At 45.2% G+C, this 20831-nt stretch overlaps 1 protein-coding gene across 4 annotated transcripts in view; it reads left to right on the forward strand.

Annotated features, from left to right (window-relative positions):
- The window catches only part of ube3c (ubiquitin protein ligase E3C), a 144072-nt gene that overhangs the window by 28965 nt on the left and 94276 nt on the right, over window positions 1-20831 (forward strand). For all 4 annotated transcript variants that reach the window (XM_033044432.1, XM_033044458.1, XM_033044441.1 and 1 more), the window contains exons 8-11: window positions 1560-1722; window positions 3078-3310; window positions 3653-3807; window positions 6003-6190. In XM_033044432.1, coding sequence (XP_032900323.1) covers window positions 1560-1722; window positions 3078-3310; window positions 3653-3807; window positions 6003-6190 — 739 coding nt within the window. The remainder of the gene's footprint in view (window positions 1-1559; window positions 1723-3077; window positions 3311-3652; window positions 3808-6002; window positions 6191-20831) is intronic.

Raw genomic sequence — 20831 nt, forward strand, 5'->3', positions numbered from 1 at the left:
GAGATGAGGGCGTACCGAACAGGGCTGGTGCTCGAGCTGCTGACAGCAGTAGATGTACTTTTAGTAACATCCACCTAAGTAGTTCCTTCCCTGCTCTCATGGTTCTGAATGATTTTTAAAAAAACCTGGGAAGCTTTTGCAAACTCTGCAACTATGATTGAGCACGCCCAGGAGTGACAGAGGTCACGCTTATGTTAATATTAACCTTTTTTTCACCCAGTTTTATTCCACCAAGGAGGTCTTACCTTCCACTACCTGCAACCTCCAGCAACCATCTTCAACTAGCATCGTAACCGGCTTCGACTAAAAAATGACCGATTTTTAAAACGGCAACCTATTTTTAGTCGAGGCCGTTTTTGAATTTTTTGAAATAATCGCCGGAACATAGAAGAAACGGAAACCACTTTTGACCATTAGGGAGACTGACAAAAACCTCCGGGAACCGCACGGAAATCTTGGGTGGGGCGCAAAGTCTCCAGAGGTTTCCGTTCAGGTTCCCTAAGTGGGACGGGCATTACTATAGCATTTTGTATCTACAGACTGTGGTGGAGGCAGCTTTAGGCACTCTGGCCTTAATGAATAATGGCATTGAGTATAGAACTGGGATGTTATGTTAACCCTGCTGTAGGAAAGAATTCATGGGAGAGTTAGGGCTGTCTGAAGGACTTTATTCCTTGGACTGCAGAAAAGTGAGGGATGATCTTATCAATGAGTATAAAGTCATGTGGGACATGTAAAATGGATGAATGAACACAGTTTTTTCTCCCAGGATTGGGGAATCAAGAAGTGGAGGCAAAGTTCTGGAGGACTGGAGAGTAGGCAATGTTGTTACTTTGTTTAAAAAGGGACGTAGAAATAACCAAGCAAATTAAAGGCACACATCAGTTGTTCAGCTGCTTTGGAGAAGATTATTTGGGATAGGATTTCCCCTCATTTGGAAGAGAATCTACTGATGGGGGATAGTCAGTACGGCTTTGTCGTTAGTAGGTCAGATCTTACAAACTTGATTTGAGTTGTTGAGGAGGTGACGAAGGTGATTAATGAGAATAGGGCAGCATATGCTGTCTACATAGATTTTAGTAAGACATTTGATAAAGTCCCTCATGGTATGATAATCCATAGATTTAAGATACATGGGGTCTATGGTGACATGTTTGTTTGGATTCAGAACTGTCTTACTCATAGAGGGTTGTGGTGCAAGTGTGCTATTCTGGCTGGAGGTCTGCGACCAGTGAAGTTTCACACAGATCTGTACTGGGATCTCTGTGATATCTACATTTCCGACACTTCATATATGTATTTGTTAGTATGTTTGCTGGTGAAACCAAGATTGGTGGAGTTGCATGTAGTGAGGAAGGTTGTCAAAGTATGCACTGAGATAGAGATCAGATCCAGAAAATGCAAATGAAGTTTAACCGAGCAAATGTGAGGTGTTGCACTTTGCGAGGTTGAATATGAGTATGTAGTTAATGGCAAGTAATTAAACAGTGTTGATGTAATTCAACAGCATTTATTTTTCCAGATGTAACGTTGTGTTTTGATTTTTGTTGTTGTTGCAGGGTACTATAAATCACTTTACATGCTGATGAATCATAGGCTTCCATCAAGTTTAGAATATTCTGATGTTTCACGGGCTTCACGTGTTCCACTTGCAATTACACTGTTAGAGAATTTTCTGAAGCCACTGCACTTTCAATATGCCTCGTGCCCTGAAGGTTCAAGGTGAGAGGAAATATCAAATAATGGTTAACTGATTGATGATACTGCGATGCTTTTTAAATTCAAATAATTTCGACGCCTTTATAATGTGTCCTGTTGCTGCTACAATGCAGTGTATCATAGTTTATGTCAAATGCATATTTGGGTTTTTTCATGTCAAGTTCATTTTTTAATTGTTTACTAGCAATGAACTAACCTAACCAAGTAACTAAGCATGTTGATGAGGGTAGATGATAGTCAACATGGACTTTAATAAGGCTTTTGACAAGTCCTACTAGTGAGGATGGTTCAAAAGGTGAAAAAACAAGATTCATAGTAGTTTGGCAAATTGGATCCAAAATTGGGTTGGTGGTAGATGATGGCAAAATATTGTTTTATGATTGGGACCAAGCTCTAAAAAAATATTTTTTTAGTGGATTCTATAGTGCAATCCTATCAAAGTGATCACCCCCATCCTTATTTCTGAGTTCCACCGCATCTCTAGATTGTTCCATAGGTCTAAGTGCGGCCTAAATGACATCCCCGATCAAAGGAATAAGTCCTCCTCTCTCAACCCCAGCTCTATCACAGCTGCAGTGTACTCTGAAACGTTGAGCTGCCAATCCCTCTGTAAAAGGGATTGAGTTGCCAATCCTATGTTCTGCAAAAACTATAATATTACATTTGATTCTGACCACGCTCTGAATTTATCTGCCTTCCCTGTCATGCTTCTATTTTAAAAAAAAAGTAGTTTAGCCTGTCAGACTTTCCTGCTCCTGTCTGTGCTGCCTTCTGAACTTGCTCAGTTCATCTCTTTTATCTGTCTCAACTTTCTCATCTGCCACGCTGTAGCCTTGGCTTCCACCCCCCTCGTCCTGCCAGGTTATCCCTCCCAAGCTGCTCGAGCAAATCGCCCCGCCGAGATATTGGTTACCACACCGATTCAGGTGCAACCTATTCCTTACGTACAGGTCACCTTAGTCCCATAAGAGACAGCAATGGACGAAAAACCTAAATCCTTTCCTCTTGCAGCAACTCATCAGTGCCACATTCATCTGCTCTAGCCTCTCATACCATCCTTCCCTGAACATGGCAATGGAAGTAATCCAGAATTTGTAACGCTCAATATCCAGCTTTTTATCCATCTGCCTAACTCCCTATGTTCACTCTGCAGGACTTTGTCTTTTTCTACCTTTATAATGTTAAATAGATTGGGAGGAGAGAGGAGCATTTAGTTTATCTTTTTTGAGCCCTTTAAATTCATAAAAAGGTGGATTATGTGTACTTCCATGTCATAATTTTTTTTGCAATTTGCAGTGTAATCTATTAACTGCCAACTTGCTCTTATTTGAAAATCATGAGTATACTTGTTCACACAGGCATCAGGTTTTTGCTATATTGGCAAAAGAGTTTTTCACTGCACCATTCACAGACCAGATCTTCAACTTCCTTGTTCCGGCACTTTCTGCTGCAAGGATTTCGTTTCCTTATGTACCTTTCTTAACCGCACTGTTAATACCGAAGACAACCTCGTCAGTAGGACTCGCTTATAGCAGGGATATGGCACCTTGGCTTCTTTACTTCGTTCTTGCTGTTGGAGAACCACAGATAGGTATGTTTTCTGTTGCCCTTTTTGTTAGCACATAGAAGTTGCATCTTATACTACTATAATTTGCGATTAGAATTTTAAATCTTTCTCTAAAAATTGATTGCGAGTGCTGCATCTCACTCATTGTTATATCATAGTGTTTAACTGACAAAATATACTAAAGTAAGCTGACTTTGGTATATTTTGGTTGTTTTATTTGTACTTGGTCCTCAGCAAATCTTTGTTTCTCTATCGGGTGTGATTTTGCTGTCTGAGCATTGGGCTACTTGCAGTGGTGTTCTGCGTTAATGTACTTTTGGTGTTTGAGGTACATCAATCTTGCATTTTATGTACTCCCTCATTTAGCAATTCTGTCTGAGGAAGGCATGCTTGTTTATCTGAGGATGCTGCAGATTCTTTTACCACAGTTACCCGTCTCCTTGACTGGGACAAATGGCAGAGAAATTGGGAGCGACTCAGAGAACGAAGAGGAGGAGGAGCGTAAGATGATAACCAACAAGGTAAGAGGAACATGTAATTGCTTTTGTTTTTTTTCCAGCTGCATTTAAAATTATTTATTTTAAATGTGTACATTTTCTTGAAAGTAATTTGCAAAGATTCTTTTTTTTTATTTTTTTTTTTTAATCAAAAATATTTATTCAAATATTAAAATAGTATTGACACTACAATAAAACAAAACACCACCATAATACAAGACGAACAAATATGCTCAGCAACTGCTAAACAATTATATTGCAATCCTTGTCAAGGATACATTCAACCCCCCTCGGTGCCCAGCAGTCCCGGAACTCCCTCAGGGTGCCCGTAGACAGGGCGTATTCCCTTTCCATCCGCACCCGGGCACGGACGTATCCCCGGAAAAGGGGCAGGCAGCTGGCTCGGGTAGAGCCCTCCACCGTCTGGCGCCGTGACTCGCGGATGGCCAGCTTGGCCAGGCCCAGGAGCAACCCAACCAGGACATCTTCAGCCCTACCCTCTCCCCTACGCACAGGGTGTCCAAAGATGAGGATGGTGGGTGAAAAATGCAGCCAGAAGGCAAGGAGCAGCCCCTTTAGATATTCAAACAGTGGCTGCAGCCTCACGCACTCCATGTACACGTGGTACACAGACTCTTCCAGCCCGCAAAAGTGGCAGGCGGCTGGCGAGTCTGTGAACTGCGAGAGAAACAGGTTGCAGGGAACACCTCGGTGCAATACCCTCCACCCCAGGTCCCCAATGTAGAGGGGGAGAATCCCTGCGTAGAGGGACCCCCACCGGGAGCCCCCCTCGCGACCGATTGCAAAGATTCTTAGTAGGATTTATTTGATCTTGTTGATGTTAACGTTATGGGTTGTGCTCATTTTATAGATTAAAAGCAATGTTCAGTAACTTCTTGTGGGCTATTGAGAATTTTCTTTGGTCAAACTAATTGGAAGAAAACAATTTGTTTTCATTAAAACTTATTTTTGACCCCTCTCACCCTGGCCACAAACTGTTTGAATCACTTCCCTCTGGAAGGAGACTCTGGACTGTCAAAGCTGCCACAGCCAGACATAAAAAAATGAATTTTCCACGAGTGGTAGCTCTACTCAATAACCAAAAGCCTGTATTTGCTCTGGTATTTTATTTAATTCACGTGTTTAATCGATAATGTTTTATTATTAATGTTTATGTGTCACTCCTAACTGTCGCTGTATGTCATGTTGTAACTTGTGGGCATGGAACCAAGACAAATTCCTTGTATGTGAATACTTGGCCAATAAACTTATTAATCAATTAATTGGTTAATAAATAAATACATTAATTAATTGAGTGATAAATTAATTAATTCATTTTCTCGTCATCAATTAATTGATATTCAAACCTTCTTAAAGCATCATGGTACCTTATCCAAAGTCACTGATCATGTGCAATTACAAAATGTGATGAGTTAACAAGATTTCTAATTATGCCTTGATTATATTTCAAGTAGGTATGAAAATGACTTCTTAGTTTTAAAAATTTCCAGATCAGACATTTGTATCATGATCATTTCTGATTCTGCAACTTGTTCATGGTCTTGAACTTTGTTCGTTATTGAAGAGTGATACACTTCCATCCTCTCCCTGTAAACCGTATGTTCATCTAAAGCCTCTTGAAAACCAATATCATATCTGATTCCATCACTACCTCCACACATCTCCTTTAAGCATTATTCCAATAAAGTCTGTCATTTTCATGTCAGCATTTTATCACCCTTTTAGTTTATCGACAAATTTCATTTCTAATCTTTCCGTTTTTTTGCACTATCCCTTTAAAAATTGTGGTTTATTTTGGTCATGGTGTTGCTATTCAAGTACTTCTAATTAATTGATTATTTTGTATAATATGTGTGCACAGTAAATATAGAGTTTAGACTTTAGAGATACAGCATGGAAACAGGCCCTTCCTATCACCGAGTCTGCGCCGACCAGCGACCACCCCTTACACTAGCACTATCCTACACACCAGGGACAATTTACAGAAGCCAATTAATCTACAAACCTGTATGTCTTTGGAGTGTGGGAAGAAACCAGAGTAGCCGGAAATAACCTACACAGTCAGAGGGAGAACGTATAAACTCTGAACAGTCAGCGCCTCTAGTCAGAATCGAACACTGGTCACTGACGCTGTAGGGCACCAATTCCACCGCTGCGCCACTGTGCTGCCCTGAACTTGTACTCTGTTCTGTTTAAAGGGCAATGGTAGAATTTCGGTGAATTTAATTACTGCCGAGTGTCTCAAGAAGCTGGACACTAAACAACAAACAAATGCCTTGCTAAACCTGGTTTGGAAGGAATCTGTAAGTGAAGATGTTTTCACTATGATGGCGTCCATCTGTCACACACTGATGGTACAACACAGAATGATGGTTCCAAAAATCAGGTAGGTGGGTTACCACAGAAAATTTAATTTCTTAAATAATTATACTTGGGAAAGTTACTTTTTGAGGTGAAATGGTCTGAAAATGGTCAAAAGCAGCTCTGAAAATGAAGTCGTGCAGGTATTGAAAATATTGACAATTTTCCTTAATATGGACATGAACTAAAAAATATTTGAGATCTCCCAATTTTGATTTTGCCTCGGAGGAAGTTTCTTGGCTTCAAAAATGCAACAGGTTTCCGTCAAAGTATTCCTTCCATGTTATCATCTGAACAGCGGGTAGTAAGATTCTAATTTGAGAGATGTGCAGGATGTTTTTCATTTGTTAAGTGAAAATTGAACAAAAATGGAGGTAAGATTTTTAAAATAAAGAGATGGAGACAAAAGATGCAAACAGTCCATTTATCCATCTGTAAGCACATTAAAATTGGATGCATAACTTTTGTCAGCAGTAGAGTGTCTATGCACAGACACAACATGGAGATGTACGAATACTGTGACACACACATCGATTAATTTCAAATCATAGGAGTTCATATACCTTAATAGTTCATTATCTGCAGTAATCATTGAATCGTTAAAGACCAGAAGAAACCATTCAACTAATCAAGTCTTCTAGTGTGAACTTCAGGGGCCAATTTATTTTAGTTTTAGTTTAGTTTAGTTTTGTCACGTGCACTGAGGTACAGTGAAAAACTTTTTGTTGCGTGCTATCCAGTCAGCAAAACGACTACACATGATTACAATCAAGCCGTCCACTGTGTATTGATACGGGATAAAGGGAAGAGCGTTTTGTGCATGTTAAAGTCCAGTCAAATCCAATTAAAGATAGTCTGACGGTGGCTCATGAAGTAGATGGTAAGTCAAGACCACTCTCTAGTTGGTGATGGGATGGATCAGTTACCTGACAACAGCTGGAAATAAATTATTTCTGAATCTGGAGGGATACATTTAGACATTTCAGTACCTCTTGTCTGATGGGAGAGCGGAGAAGAGGAAGTGGCCAGGGTGAGACTCATCTTTGATTATGCTGGTGGCCTTACTTCCTTCTGCGAAATAATGACTTTTTTTGTGCTGTTTCTCCATATCCTACGATACTTTTTAAAACTACTTTGGCAGAGCCTGTTAAATTAGATTTTATGGAATAATGTCGATCGTGGAAAATTGACATAAATGTAAAAAATCTTTTTTTTTGCGTTTTGCTGCATTGTTCATTTCAATCATCACTTTATACTACCTGATATTGCTTCACTGCAGTATTGGCCTGTGCTGAATGCTCATCCTTGGAATTAAGTACAACAATTGGAAGCAAGTGTCTGTTATTTATCCTTTTATGTCTGTTCAAAGAGATCATGACTGATCCATTACTTAAGTGACACTTCGCAGGGCTAACCTCATCCCTTAATTCCCATAATATACAAAATACTATTGATCTTTAATGTGCTCATCAACTGAGCCTCTGTGTTCATCAGGCGGAGGCCCAATTCAACCTGCGGGGCATCACAGTCGATGCCACCCGTTTCTATTACCTGGTGGGGGCCCTCGACCAGGACACGGTTGAAGAGGTCACAGACTTCCTCGCAGCCCCCCCGGCCACTGAGAAATACCTCGGCCTTAAGGAGCTCCTGCTCCAGATTTATGGACTCAGCAGGACGGAGCATGCTGCCAGGCTACTGCATATGGAGGGCCTAGGCGACCGACGGCCATCAAGCCTCCTATAAGAGATGGTTGCGCTCCTGGATGGGCACACACCGTGCCTAATGTTTGAATATACATATCTCCATCTGCTGCCAGCCTGCATCCGTCTGCAGCTCACAGTCAATGCGCTGGCCGTCGGCAGACACTGGGATGCACTGTGGACGGCGCGCCCTGATGACGTGGGGCGGGGGAGTTGTGGAAGGAGTGACAGCTCCATCCCGGAGGCCTGTAAGATCGTCCAGCGCCAGCAAGCTCCAAGTGCCACCAACAGGAGGCGCTGGTGCTACTACCATCAGCACTGGGGTGCTGCAGCACGGCAATGCCGCCAGCCGTGCACGTTCCCGGGAAATGCCTGGGCCGGCTGCCAATAGTCCCCGCAGCGGCCGGACAGATTCACCGCCTCTTCGCCTGGGATCGGCGCTCCTTGTCGATACCGGGGCGGAGCTGAGCGTCCTGCCCCCTTCGCTGGCCGACATTTGTTCCAGTAAGCGGGGGCTCGTCCTCACCGCGGCAAACAGCAGCCCCATCCGCATGTATGGGGCGCGCATGGTCCCGATTGAGTTCGGCTCCTGCCATTTCTCGTGGCGATTCACCATTGCTGATGTCTCCCAGCCGGTGCTCGGGGCCGACTTCCTCCGGGCGCATTCCCTCCTGGTGGACGTCCGGCGTCAGCGCTTGGTCAACGCCGCTACGATGGAGCCGATCACGTTACGTTTGGATCAGCCGGTGGGACGCACCCTGTCCGTGGATTCCCGCTTCGCTCGGATCTTGGCCGCGTTCCCGGATATCCTGACCCCACAGTTTCGGTCATCGACCCCCAGTCATGGAGTGGTACATTTTATACAGACTACCGGCCCACCTATCCACGCACGAGCACGCCGACTGCCGCCGGATAAACTGCGTCTGGCACGGCGGGAATACCGCACGATGGAGTCCTTGGGGATCGTCCGCCCTTCAGGCAGCCCAAGGGCGTCACCACTCCACATGGTCCCTAAGGCAAGCGGGGGCTGGCGACCTTGCGGGGATTACTGGCGGCTGAATGCCGCAACAACTGCGGATCGATACCCCGTACCCCACATCCAGGACTTCACCGCCCATTTGGCTGGGGCTACTATATTCTCCAAAGTGGATCTGGTACGGGGTTATAACCAGATCCCGGTCCACCTGGAGGATGTACCCAAGACTGCGATCATCACGCCGTTCGGCATGTATGAATTCACGCGGATGCCATTCGGCCTCAAGAACGCTGCGCAGGCTTTTCAACGCTTGATGGACGGGGTGTGTCGCAACCTCGAGTTTGTATTCGTTTACCTAGACGACATCCTGGTGGCCAGCCGCTCGCAGCAGGAGCACTGCGCCCACCTCCGGCAGCTCTGTCAGCGGCTCAGCGAGCATGGCTTGGCTATCAACCTCGCCAAGTGCCGTTTTGGGATAACTGAGATCGACTTCCTCGGCCACTGCGTGACTTCGCAAGGCGCGGTTCCCCTGCCGGACAGGGTCGACGCCATCCGTCGGTTTCCCCGCCCATGCACGATGCGGGGCCTGCAGGAGTTTGTCGGCATGGTGGCATTTTATCATCGTTTTGTGCCATCCGCGGCCCACATCATGCGGCCCCTGTATCAACTTCTGGCGGGTGGGCAGCACAAGAACGTCGAGTGGACCCACGAGGCAGTGGCAGCATTGGCGGCGCGAAGGAGGCCCTTGCTCGGGCCGTACTGCTGGTGCACCCGCGGGAAGATGCCCCGACTGCTCTCACGGTGGACGCCTCGGAGTCGGCGGTTGGTGCCGTGCTGGAGCAACTGACGGACGGAGGTTAGCGGCCCCTGGCCTTCTTCATCCGGCACCTCAACCGCGCGCAGACCAAATACAGCGCGTTCGATCGCGAGCTCCTGGCTCTGTACCAACGGCGATTCGACCATCTCCACGTGGACATTGTGGGGCCTCTTCCGCCGTCCCGGGGCATCACCCACCTCCTCACGATGGTGGACCGCTTCACGCGGTGGCTGGAGGCCATACCGTTGGCCGATACTTCAATGGCTATGTGCGCTCGTGCGTTGTCCGCGCACTGGATTGCTCGCTTTGGGGTGCCGGCGTACATCTCGTCGGACCGGGGGCCACAGTTCACCTCCGAGCTGTGGTCGGCCATGGCTTGCTTGCTCGGGGTGCGGCCGCACCACACCACGGCTTATCAACCGCAAGCTAACGGTCTGGTGGGGAGGTTCCACCGGCAGCTCAAGGTAGCGCTTAAGGCGCGACTCTCCGGCCCGGACTGGATGGACGAGTTGCCGTGGGTCATGCTGGGCATTCGGACTGCTCCTAAAGAGGACTTGGCCTCATCATCAGCGGAGCTCGTGTACGGGTCGCCGCTCACGGTGCCCGGGGAGTTCGTGCCGTCGGCGCCGGGGCAGCAGGGAACGCCCTCATCTACCTTAAAGCGCCTTCGCGTGCGAGTTGGCAGGCTCGCACCCGTCCCGACGTCCCGCCATGAGACATTTCGCCTGCACGTGCCATCAGCCCTCCGGGACTGCCCACACATTTTCCTGCGCCGTGATGCCCACCGAACGCCACTCCAGAGGCCGTACGAGGGCCCGTTCCGACGTACGAGCCCCCCGATCGGCTTACTTCTGCACGTGGGCCGGCTGGGTCGTGCGCCCGCACGCGGGCCGGCTGGGTTGTGCCTCGGGTTCTGGGGGGGGGGGGTTCCTGTGGCGGCTCCCAAGGGTCGGGCCAACCTAACTGTCAAACCCCTCGGCACGGGAATGGTTCAGACCAGAGGCGGCCCTTAACCAGAGTGTTTAAAGGCAAGGGTTTGGGTGCCATCTTTCTCTCGTGGACTTCCCTACAACCGGGAGGAACACAAATAAAGGTGCCTCTCGAAATACCTGACTCCTCTCTTTTGTTTCGGGACCTATGCACCACAATGTAATCCCTCTTTCTCATCCACCCTGTACATCACCTGCAATTTTACAGCGGCCAATTAATCTAGAAACGTACATATCTTCAGGATATGGGAGGAAACGCCCACAGGTGCTCCAGTTTCAATGAATAGAAATAAAGCACCATTGAAACTGGAGCATCTGGTGGAACCCACACAGTCACAGGGAGGAAGTACAAACTCGGCATGGACGAACCCGATATCAGGATCCAGCCTGTGTCTTTGGTGCTGTGCCACAAATACTGTATATGTTGAAATCCTGGTTTGGAACTTATACAGCTTAATAAACAAAGGCCATAAATCTATGGATGACAAAATATTGATGATCATGTGAACTACATAAGTAAAATTGGCAATAGTACACGGGTGGGACCATAGGAAGAATTAATCAGGAAGATGGTACTTCGGGGTTTTTGGAGCAGATTTCACATTATTAACAGTCTTGAATCTTTGGGGTCTATTCTCTCCCATGCTTTCATCAGAGTTAATTTTCAATTCCTCCTGCATTCATATTTTAGTAACTTGCTGCTGTAGACCTTTGCTCTTTGGTTAGCCAAATGTTAAAACTTTTTGCAGGTGATTGCTTCATGCACTGTCCGATGAATGTTGCGTATGGAAGAAACTTGGTGCCATTGATGCCTGGAATGTGATGTTGATGCAGTCGAAATTTGGGGCAAAATGTGATGTTGAGGCAGGATGTCTTGAACAGTACATAGAAACATAGAAACTAGGTGCAGGAGTAGGCCATTCGGCTCTTCGAGCCTGCACCACCATTCAATATGATAAGTTGAATCTGAATCTGAATCTGATCATGGCTGATCATCCAACTCAGTATCCTGTACCAGCCTTCTCTCCATACCCCCTGATCCCTTTAGCCACAAGGGCCACATCTAACTCCCTCTTAAATATAGCCAATGAACTGGCCTCAACTACTTTCAGTGGCAGAGAATTCCACAGATTCACCACTCTCTGTGTGAAAAATGTTTTTCTCATCTTGGTCCTAAAAGACTCCTTAAACTGTGACCCCTTGTTCTGGACTTCCCCAACATCAGGAACAATCTTCCTGCATCTAGCCTGTCCAACCCCTTAAGAATTTTGTAAGTTTCTATAAGATCCCCCCTCAATCTTCTAAATTCTAGCGAGTACAAGCCAAGTCTATCCTGTCTTTCTTCATATGAAAGTCATGACATCCCAGAAATCAGTCTGGTGAACCTTCTCTGTACTCCCTCTATTCACCACATTAAGGGTAATAGTAGGGCTTGATTATTCTATTATGTGGCTTGATTTTTTTTTGTTGGGTATGTTGGAACAGAACTTTCCTTCAGGATCATAAATAGCTGAGGTTTAACTCTGTCATGACATCGGAGGGAATTGTATATTTATCCTGTACCTTGAATCTGGCTTTTACGTGGGGTCAGATTGGGCGAGCACAAAGAACACCTCTTTGAGCAGTGGTGAATTTCCTCAAACAAAGCGTTTTGTTCAAGGCTTTAACAGTACACACTGGGACACACTCTGAGAGAACCTAAAGTGTTTCAAAGAGTCCCAGCACCCACAGTCTCTTATGTTCTGTGTTTCAATGATTACACGTGGATATTACATTGTTGAAATAATTCATCAGTCATCAATGTTGATTTGTAATCATTCATCCTTGTATTCTCTCTTCGAGTAACCTTCAACTTTCTGTCTCGTAATTAATTCTCCTCTTAAATCGGAGGGCAATTTATTTAACTAATCAATTAATAGAAAATCACCCTATTTGCCTATTTGGGTGCAATAAAGAATTCTTATTTCATGATTAGTTTTATTGTCCTTAGCTTAGTTTAGAACATTCTATGTTGGTCACAACTACAACTAGCTATGACTTGTTGTCTAAATACGTCCTAGAACTATCTATTGCTTCTCCTCACATGACCTTGACATTATCTTCACTATGTGGCATTTTTTCCCATCCTGCTTATGTATGTATGCTCTTGGTTTCTACATTTTCCAAACCTGTAATTTTTCTAATTTCCAGTATTTCCTACATCACATAGTGTAGACACTGTGGCTGGTACAAGGAGATTTATGTGACATAGTCTTGTTTATCCATGCCAATATAGTTGTCTTTTGGTGTCCATGGTGTCATCAAAAACCAAGTTATTGTGGTTTTCAGCTCATGTGATTCAAGGCTTATTTTAGTGTACAGTAAAAGCTTGCTATAACGGACCACACGGGGAGATCGTATCCATTATTACCGATTGTCCGCTATAACCGAGTAAGGGGGTTAATATCTACAGTACTAATGGAAAAATAGCCAATAAACATACACTACACTGTTTATTATGTCCCACTATCTTGGGACAACACAGTACAAAAGACACAATACCTTGAGTCCGCACTGTGGTGTCATGGTAGAGTCGCTACCATACAGTGCCAGAGACACGAGTCTAATCATGACCGTGGGTGCTCCCTTTGGCAGCGTGGGTTTCCTCTAGGTGCTCGGGTTACCTCCCGTGTTGCAGAGACGTGTAGGTTTGTTTTGCTTCTGTGGGTCGTGCTGCTCACTCATGGAGTCGCTGCCTTGTGGGGCCGGGGGCCTGGGTTCGATCCTGGCCTCGGGTGCGCTCTGTGGCCATGTCGGTTTCCTCTGGGTGCTCCGGTGCACTGGTTCTATCGTACACACTGTGAGTTGTCCCTAGTGTTTTGGGTAGAGCTGGTGTGCCGGCCGCCTGGGTGGGGGATGCAGGATCGGGGAAACCCACGCTGTAACAATGGCTTTGTTTTAGCGTTGCGAGAGGAGAGATAGATCCACTGCAGTAGTTATATGGGGAGATAGATGGAGCCACTGTGATAGTGTATGGATGATCAGTGGTCGGCACGGACTTGGTGTTTCCATGCTGTATCTCTCAACCAAACAAAATTAAAATGGTTCAAAACGGCATTTATTCCATTCACCCAGTGGTCATTCTTTGATACAGTGATCTCAGTCTACAACAAATGTGATCTGCCATAACCAAAGCCCGTTTCAACGAGGGTTTACTGTTCTTTTAATAATAATAATAATAATAATAATATATCTTTTATTGTCATTGCACGTCAGTGCAACGAGATTTAGTATGCAGCTCCACTGATGTACAAGAAAGGTAAATAAATACAATACATAAATAAACAAGCTGAATTGATTGACGTGACCATCTGAGGGAGACTGTCCAAAGGGGGTGGGTGGGGGGGGCACTCATTAGGGCCGGTTCAGAGCCGCTATGTTCAGAGCCGCTATAGCTCTTGGGAGGTGTTTACTGTTACTAGTTTCTGAATTGCAACACTTCCATTATTTCCCTAAATCTTGCTGTTTTCTTTTATATGAAAGAATTATGTGTTTTTCATTGACGCACTTGCAGTATCTTTGCTACAAATAATGTTAGTGAGTGCGATCATAGATTTAGGGTAAAGATAGACACAAACAGCTGGAGTAACTCGGCAGGTCAGGCACCATCTCTGGAGAATAGGGATAGGTGATGTTTTGGGTCAAGACACTTCTTCAGGCTGGTCTCGACCCAAAATATCACCGGTTCCTTTTCTCCAGAGATGCTGCCTGACCCGTCGAGCTACTCCAGTGTTTTGTGTCTTATCTTCGGTGCAAACCAGCATCTGTAATTCCTTCCCACATTATAGATTTATGGTCTGTGCAGCAAAGAACTGCAGATGCTGGTGTAACTGGAAGGTAGACCCAAAATGCTGGAGTAACTCAGCGGGACAGGCAGCATCTCTGGAGAGAAAGAATGGGTGACGTTTCGGGTCGAGACCCGTCTTCAGACTGATGAAGGTCTTTACTAAGTTTTCTAAAGGACCTGTCCCACTTGGGCGTCATTTGCACGTCACACAGGTGGCGCGCGAAGATTTTGTTAATCCCCAAATCCTGGGGCGCCATGCCTACGTCACCATGCACCATGCACCATGCGCGCATCACGTGTGCGTCAAGACGCGTGCGTCGTGACGCGTAAATTACGCGCAAATTACGCCCAAGTGGGATAGGCCCTTAGGTTACATGGTTTACTAACTTACATAGGTCAAATTTCAAACCAATATTTAAATATTGATCAGTCTGAAGAAGGGTTTCGGCCCGAAACGTTACCCATCTCCTTCGCTCCATAGATGCTGCTGCACCCGCTGAGTTTTTCCAGCCTCTTTGTGTACCTTTAAATATTCAATTATGGTTTGCTGTTTTTCCCCCCCAAAAAATGCTTTGTAAATATTGATCTTTCAAATGAGGTGTTAATCTTGGTGATAATGACTCTGACTTTGTCACTTAGGTGTAAAAAGATCCCATCTGCATTGTTCAAAGTTCTTACAGTATTTTGGTTACCATGAATCAACTTATGAAAAACAGTGACATCTATACTATTACTAAAACTCTTCGTCTTGTTTGTGGCTGTATGTGTGTGTGTCAATTTCTATTTTCCAATTTTCTTCCAAACGCTAAGCCACAGCCTTCCCATTTTCACACATTCTACTCACATTTTTCCCATAGAGGCGATAAACATCTTCCCGTTGCATTCTCACCTATATTTCCAGACTTTTTTTTTTTTTATCGTTTTAAGGTTTTTTTTTAAAAAGCCAGAAAACTCACCCATTTCTGGAAAAAAACCCCGAGTGACATCACAATCGCCTCGCAAGGCTGGACGGGACACTCCGGGAGGGAGGGGCGCTCCAGCGCACTCGAGTGGCGGCCGCTGCCGGCGCCCGACGGGGAGGGTGGTGCTGGAGCTGGAGTGAGAGTCGAGCCAAGCCCGAGGCCGAAAAAGAAACCACTGCTGGAACCAAGGACAAGCCTGGTTCCGGGCTCGGTGACGAGCCCACTGGAGCCCAGGCTGAGGCTGAGCTGAGGGCTGGAGTCTACAGCCAGGGCCGGGCCGTGTACGAACCAGGCCGCGTTCCAGGCCCTGGCGCTGCTCTATGACCTGGGTAGGTCTTGGGGCAGGGATTGGGAGTGAAGGGAGGAGGATGAGGGAAATGAGGAGGAGGGAGTGGGGCGGGGAGTGGGGTGGTAGAGGGAGATGGGGGGTTGGGGGGGTTGGAGGAGGGAGATGCCCCTCACACCCACCCTCTCTACCCCCCCTCCCTCTCTCTACCCGCTCCCAATCGACCCTCACTCCCACCCTCTCTTCCCTCTCTACCCCCCCTCTCCACCATCCCTCTACCCCCCTCCGTCCCTCTCTCTCTCTACCTCTCTCCACCCCCTCCTATTCCCTCTACCCTCACTCTCTACACCTCTCCCCTCTCTCTCCCTCTCTACCCCTGCTCCTCCCTCTCTACCCTCTCCCTTTCTATCTCCATCCTCCTCCCTCTCCCACTCTACACCCATCCCTCTACCCCCCTCCCTTTCTACCCCCCTTCCTCTTTACCCTCCTCCCTCTCTACCCCACCTCCCTCTCTGGACAATAGGTGCAGGAGCAGGCCATTCGGCCCTTTGAGCCAGCACCGCCATTCAATGTGATCATGGCTGATCATCCCCAATCAGTATCCCTTTCCTGCCTTCTTCCCATATCCCCTGACTCTGCCATCTTTAAGAGCCCTATCTAGCTCTCTCTTGAAAGTATCCAGAGAACCGGCCTCCACCTCCCTCTGAGGCAGAAAATTCCACAGACTCACAACTCTCTGTGAGAAAAAGTGTTTCCTTGTCTCCGTTCTAAATGGCTTACCTCTTATTCTGAAACTGTGGCCCCTGGTCTGGACTCCCCCAACATCGGGAACATGTTTCCTGCCTCTAGCTTGCCCAAACCCTTAACAATCTTATATGTTTCAATAAGATCCCCTCTCATCTTTCTAAACTCCAGAATGTACAAGCCCAGCCGCTCCATTCTCTCAGTATATGACAGTCCCGCTATCCCTCAATAGCAAGAATGTTCTTCCTCAAATTAGGGGACCAAAACTGCACACAATACTCTAGGTACTCGACTCCTCTTGTTATAAAGGCCAACATGCCATTCACTCCCTTCACTGCCTGCTGTACCTGCATGCTTACTTTCATAGACTGATGAACAAGGATCCCCAGATCCTGTTGTACTTCCCCTTTTCCCAACTTGACGCCATTTAGATAGTAACCTCCCTCCCTCTCAACCCCCTCCCTCTCAACCCCCTCCCTCTCTACCCCCTCCCTCTCTACACCCCTCCCTCTCTACACCCCTTCATCTCTACACCCCTCCTCTACCCCCTCCCTCTCTACCACCATCCTCCTCCCCACCCTCTCTGCCCCCCTCCCTCTCTGCCCCCCCTCCCTCTCTGCCCTCCCTCCCTCTCTGCCTCCCCCCCCTCTCTGTCCCCCTCCCTCTCTACCCTCCCTCCCTCTCTAGGGATTGAAGAGGGAGGGTGAAGAGTAGGCGGAGGGAGTGCTGGGGGATGAGGAGAAATGAGCCGCGCCTGCGCAGTTGGCGGCTATGTGTGAGTAGTGCAATATTGCGTTGGGGGAACGTGTGAGTGGTGGAATCTTGCGTTGGAGGAGCAGTCCCAACAGCAGCTCTAGTGAATAATAAATATTCCAATATCAAACATTGCTGTTGTGTTGTGAAGCTTAAAAAGAAAAAAAATAAGGGGTACAATTATAAATTCAGACACTTTGTTTGCTAAACCAAACATTCCAAAATTATCTGAAATGTAATTATAGGCATTTTGTTAATTTAAAATATTTCTGTTAAATATTTTAACAGAAGATTTTAAAGGATACAATAAGGAGTAGAATTATGTGTAGGAAGGAACTTCAGATGCTGGTTTACACCGATGATAGATGCAAAATACTGGAGTAACTCAGCAGGACAGGCAGCATCTCTGACCATTCTCTCTGTCTAGAGATGCTGCCTGCCATGCTGAGTTACTCCAGCATTTAGTGTCTATCCAAGGAGTAGACACTTTTTTTGTTCATGAAGACTTCTGCGGACAGTGGTCATTGACAAATCAAAACCTGACTCCTGAAGAGTGTTTCTGATCTGCCGGTTTGTTTGTGGATTTTTCTTTATTATTATAGAGAGATTTCTTCTGTCATCAGCCGTGGAGGTCTTCCTTGGCCTGCCAGTCCGTTTGCGATTAGTAAGCTCACAAGTGCATTCTTTCTTCTTAATGATGTTCCAAACTGGTAAGCCTAAGGTTCGGCTGATGTCTCTTAACAGTTTTATTCTTGTTTCTCAGTCTGATAATGGCTTCTTTAACTTTCATTTCACAACTTTAGTCCTCATGTTAATAAACAGCATAGGAGGGAATTAAATACACCTGAGGAATTACAAGCACCTGTGAAGCCATGTGTCCCAAACATGGTGCCCTGAAATGGGGGGACTATGTGTAAACATAGCTGTAATTTCTACATGGGTAAACCAAAATGTATAAAAATGGCCTTGAATAAAATCTGACAATGTGCACTTTAACCACATGCGATTTTTTTCTATTACAAATCTCAAATTATGGAGTACAGAGGCAAATAAATAAATTAAGGGTCTTTGTTCCAAATATTATGGAGAGCACTGTATGTCATTCACCGGGATGTTGTCCGGATTGTAGTGTATTAGCTGCGAGGAAAGTTGGACAAACGTGGATTGTTTTCTCTTAAGTTCCATAGGCGGAGTGGCAATTTGATTGAGGTTTTTGACTGTCAGAGATATTGCGATTTATCGTCTACATTAAACATCAAAATTGCATTTTGATGCTGATCGAATTTATACATGCTTAGCCGTATGAGATTGTTAAGCAAAGGAATGGATAACTTGAAATATACTTGAATTATGATTAAATACTTAAAAACAGGAAATCAATCTTTTCGATTTAGAGAAGACGCACAAGGCTCTGGGACTAATCATATTATACCTCTCAATATTCTTCAACATAGAAGGTAATTTGGTTCATCGTCTCCACCATATTCCTAATAGTTCCACTTAATTCTCTGTACACGATTCTCTTGCATGCATGACATTTTTATCTTCATTTTCCAGACATCTGATCATACCAAGATAATTTATAGTATCCAATTAACCTTCCAATTATGTAGCAGTGTAAAAATCAGTCTTTATTTTGTGCAATATGGAGAAAAATACACCTAAAATTTGACTTCTTTATGAAAGAAGATTGAAACATTAATACTTGTATGGCAAAGCATTTATTAGACCCAAATATTTAAACAAAGCTAAAGCCTTGTGAGAATTTTGTGTAAGAGACTAACAAATCTTGAAATCTAAAGAGGTAAGATTGTCTATACCTGAAACAATTGTGAATTGGTAGCAATTAGCTGAAGCCTTTAAATAAATAGATAATTAATGATTTTAGGAACTCCACAATGCTGATTCTCAGTAAAACTGATTTAAAGCAGGGTATTCCACACAGGAAATGGCAGCTGTGCTGGTACAATTGCAGCCATAGCTTTGCTTTCTTCACTTCAGTAAGCACCTTTAGAAATAATTCACCAGTAAACGTGGCCAGTGTGAGGACGCATTTAAAATTAGTCGTTATTGCCCAGGGAGGTAGGGTATTTGCAGCAAGAAATGCAAACATTCCAATTCAGTAGCATCTATGTTCTTGAAACCTCACATCCTGTCTTGATGTAATTAACCTACAAAATGCCAATTATCCTAATCGAGCATTGACAATTTCACTGACATCTTACTTCCTCTGGCAGCTATAAAGACTTCTAAACTAAAATAGTGGCTAATAGACTTTCAGTGCATTATTTACATTACTGTTTTGCAGTAAACAGCATTAAGCAGAAAACAAGATGAACAGGGCACTTAAATCTACAACCAATTACTTTGTGGTACTAGGCTTAGTGGCTCCAGTATTCTGTCGGCTTTTAGCGTTCCTATTGATACACTGATGGCTGATACCAGAATTAGTTAAACCTTGAACAAGTTGTAGTTTGTAAATAGGATGATGCTTTTAAATCCCAGGCACTATTTACAGACTTTTTAAATAGCTATTCAATATGTTAAAACAGATAATTAAGTACGTTCATATTCTGGTTATGTACTTTCACTAGAATCTTAAACAGACGGCCAGTTTTACTATGCATTCTGACACATGCGTGTGAAGATTCAAGCAATGCTGATAACTGCAGTGTCCAATTAAGCTCAAATTAAGAGTCTAATGTATTCTGATGAGATCGTTGTTCAGCTAACTTTTTGGATCAGTGACGTTACTGGCGGCATTAGTAATTTTAAATGCATGTAATACAGGAATGGATATTTCATATCTGTTGTGTGGCTCATGGACCTGTCCCACTTACGCAAATTTTCAGGCGACTGCCAGCGACTGTCAAGTTGCCGGCAGTCGCCTGAAAAACTGGCAACTGGAACGGCGACTGTCAAGAGTGGAACAGACGCACACATCGCTTCTTTCACCAGCCCGTTATGCAGGCGGGGGACAAGGCAATCAGGGGGAGCGCTGTCTGAGTGAAATTCACATGGTGCAAAGCCAAGGTGATACAGACACACACCGTGATGAACAGGAGGGTTGGCGCTGTAGTTAAGAAGGCTAAAGCGCAGTGTACGGTAAATCTTTTAAAAGAGGGGGGGAGAAGAAGTGTCGACAACTTTTAAGAAGCCAGAGATACATGGCTGTGAAGCTCGGTGGACATTTAACATTACTGGTCGGTTATCCTTGGTTCTGAAAAGGACTGCTTACATTTTTTTCTCTAATGAGCCAATGAAATTGACCGGGTAGCACCGGCTACAACCTACGAGACAACTTTCTGTAAATAGCTCGTTCTAATCTTCCCCCAGTGAAAATCCACTGAATCAAGCACTTGTGCAACTAATCTTTATTTTGACATAACACAATTACAATTCAATCACTATACCTAACCACCTTATCTGCCTGATCAAGTCTTCTAGGCCTCACTCAAACAGAGACACTCCAGAAGGTCACGCAGTCCCAAGCGCTCTCCCAGAAGATCGACGCAGGACCTCGTGGGAGCGGTCTTTTATAGGTCCCCGAACCTTGAGGGGCTGATGCACAATCTCTTTGCAATCCTATTACAGATATTGATTAACCCCATAC

This window comes from Amblyraja radiata, chromosome 2, assembly GCF_010909765.2.
Source record: "Amblyraja radiata isolate CabotCenter1 chromosome 2, sAmbRad1.1.pri, whole genome shotgun sequence".
Classification (NCBI taxonomy): Eukaryota; Metazoa; Chordata; class Chondrichthyes; order Rajiformes; family Rajidae; genus Amblyraja; species Amblyraja radiata.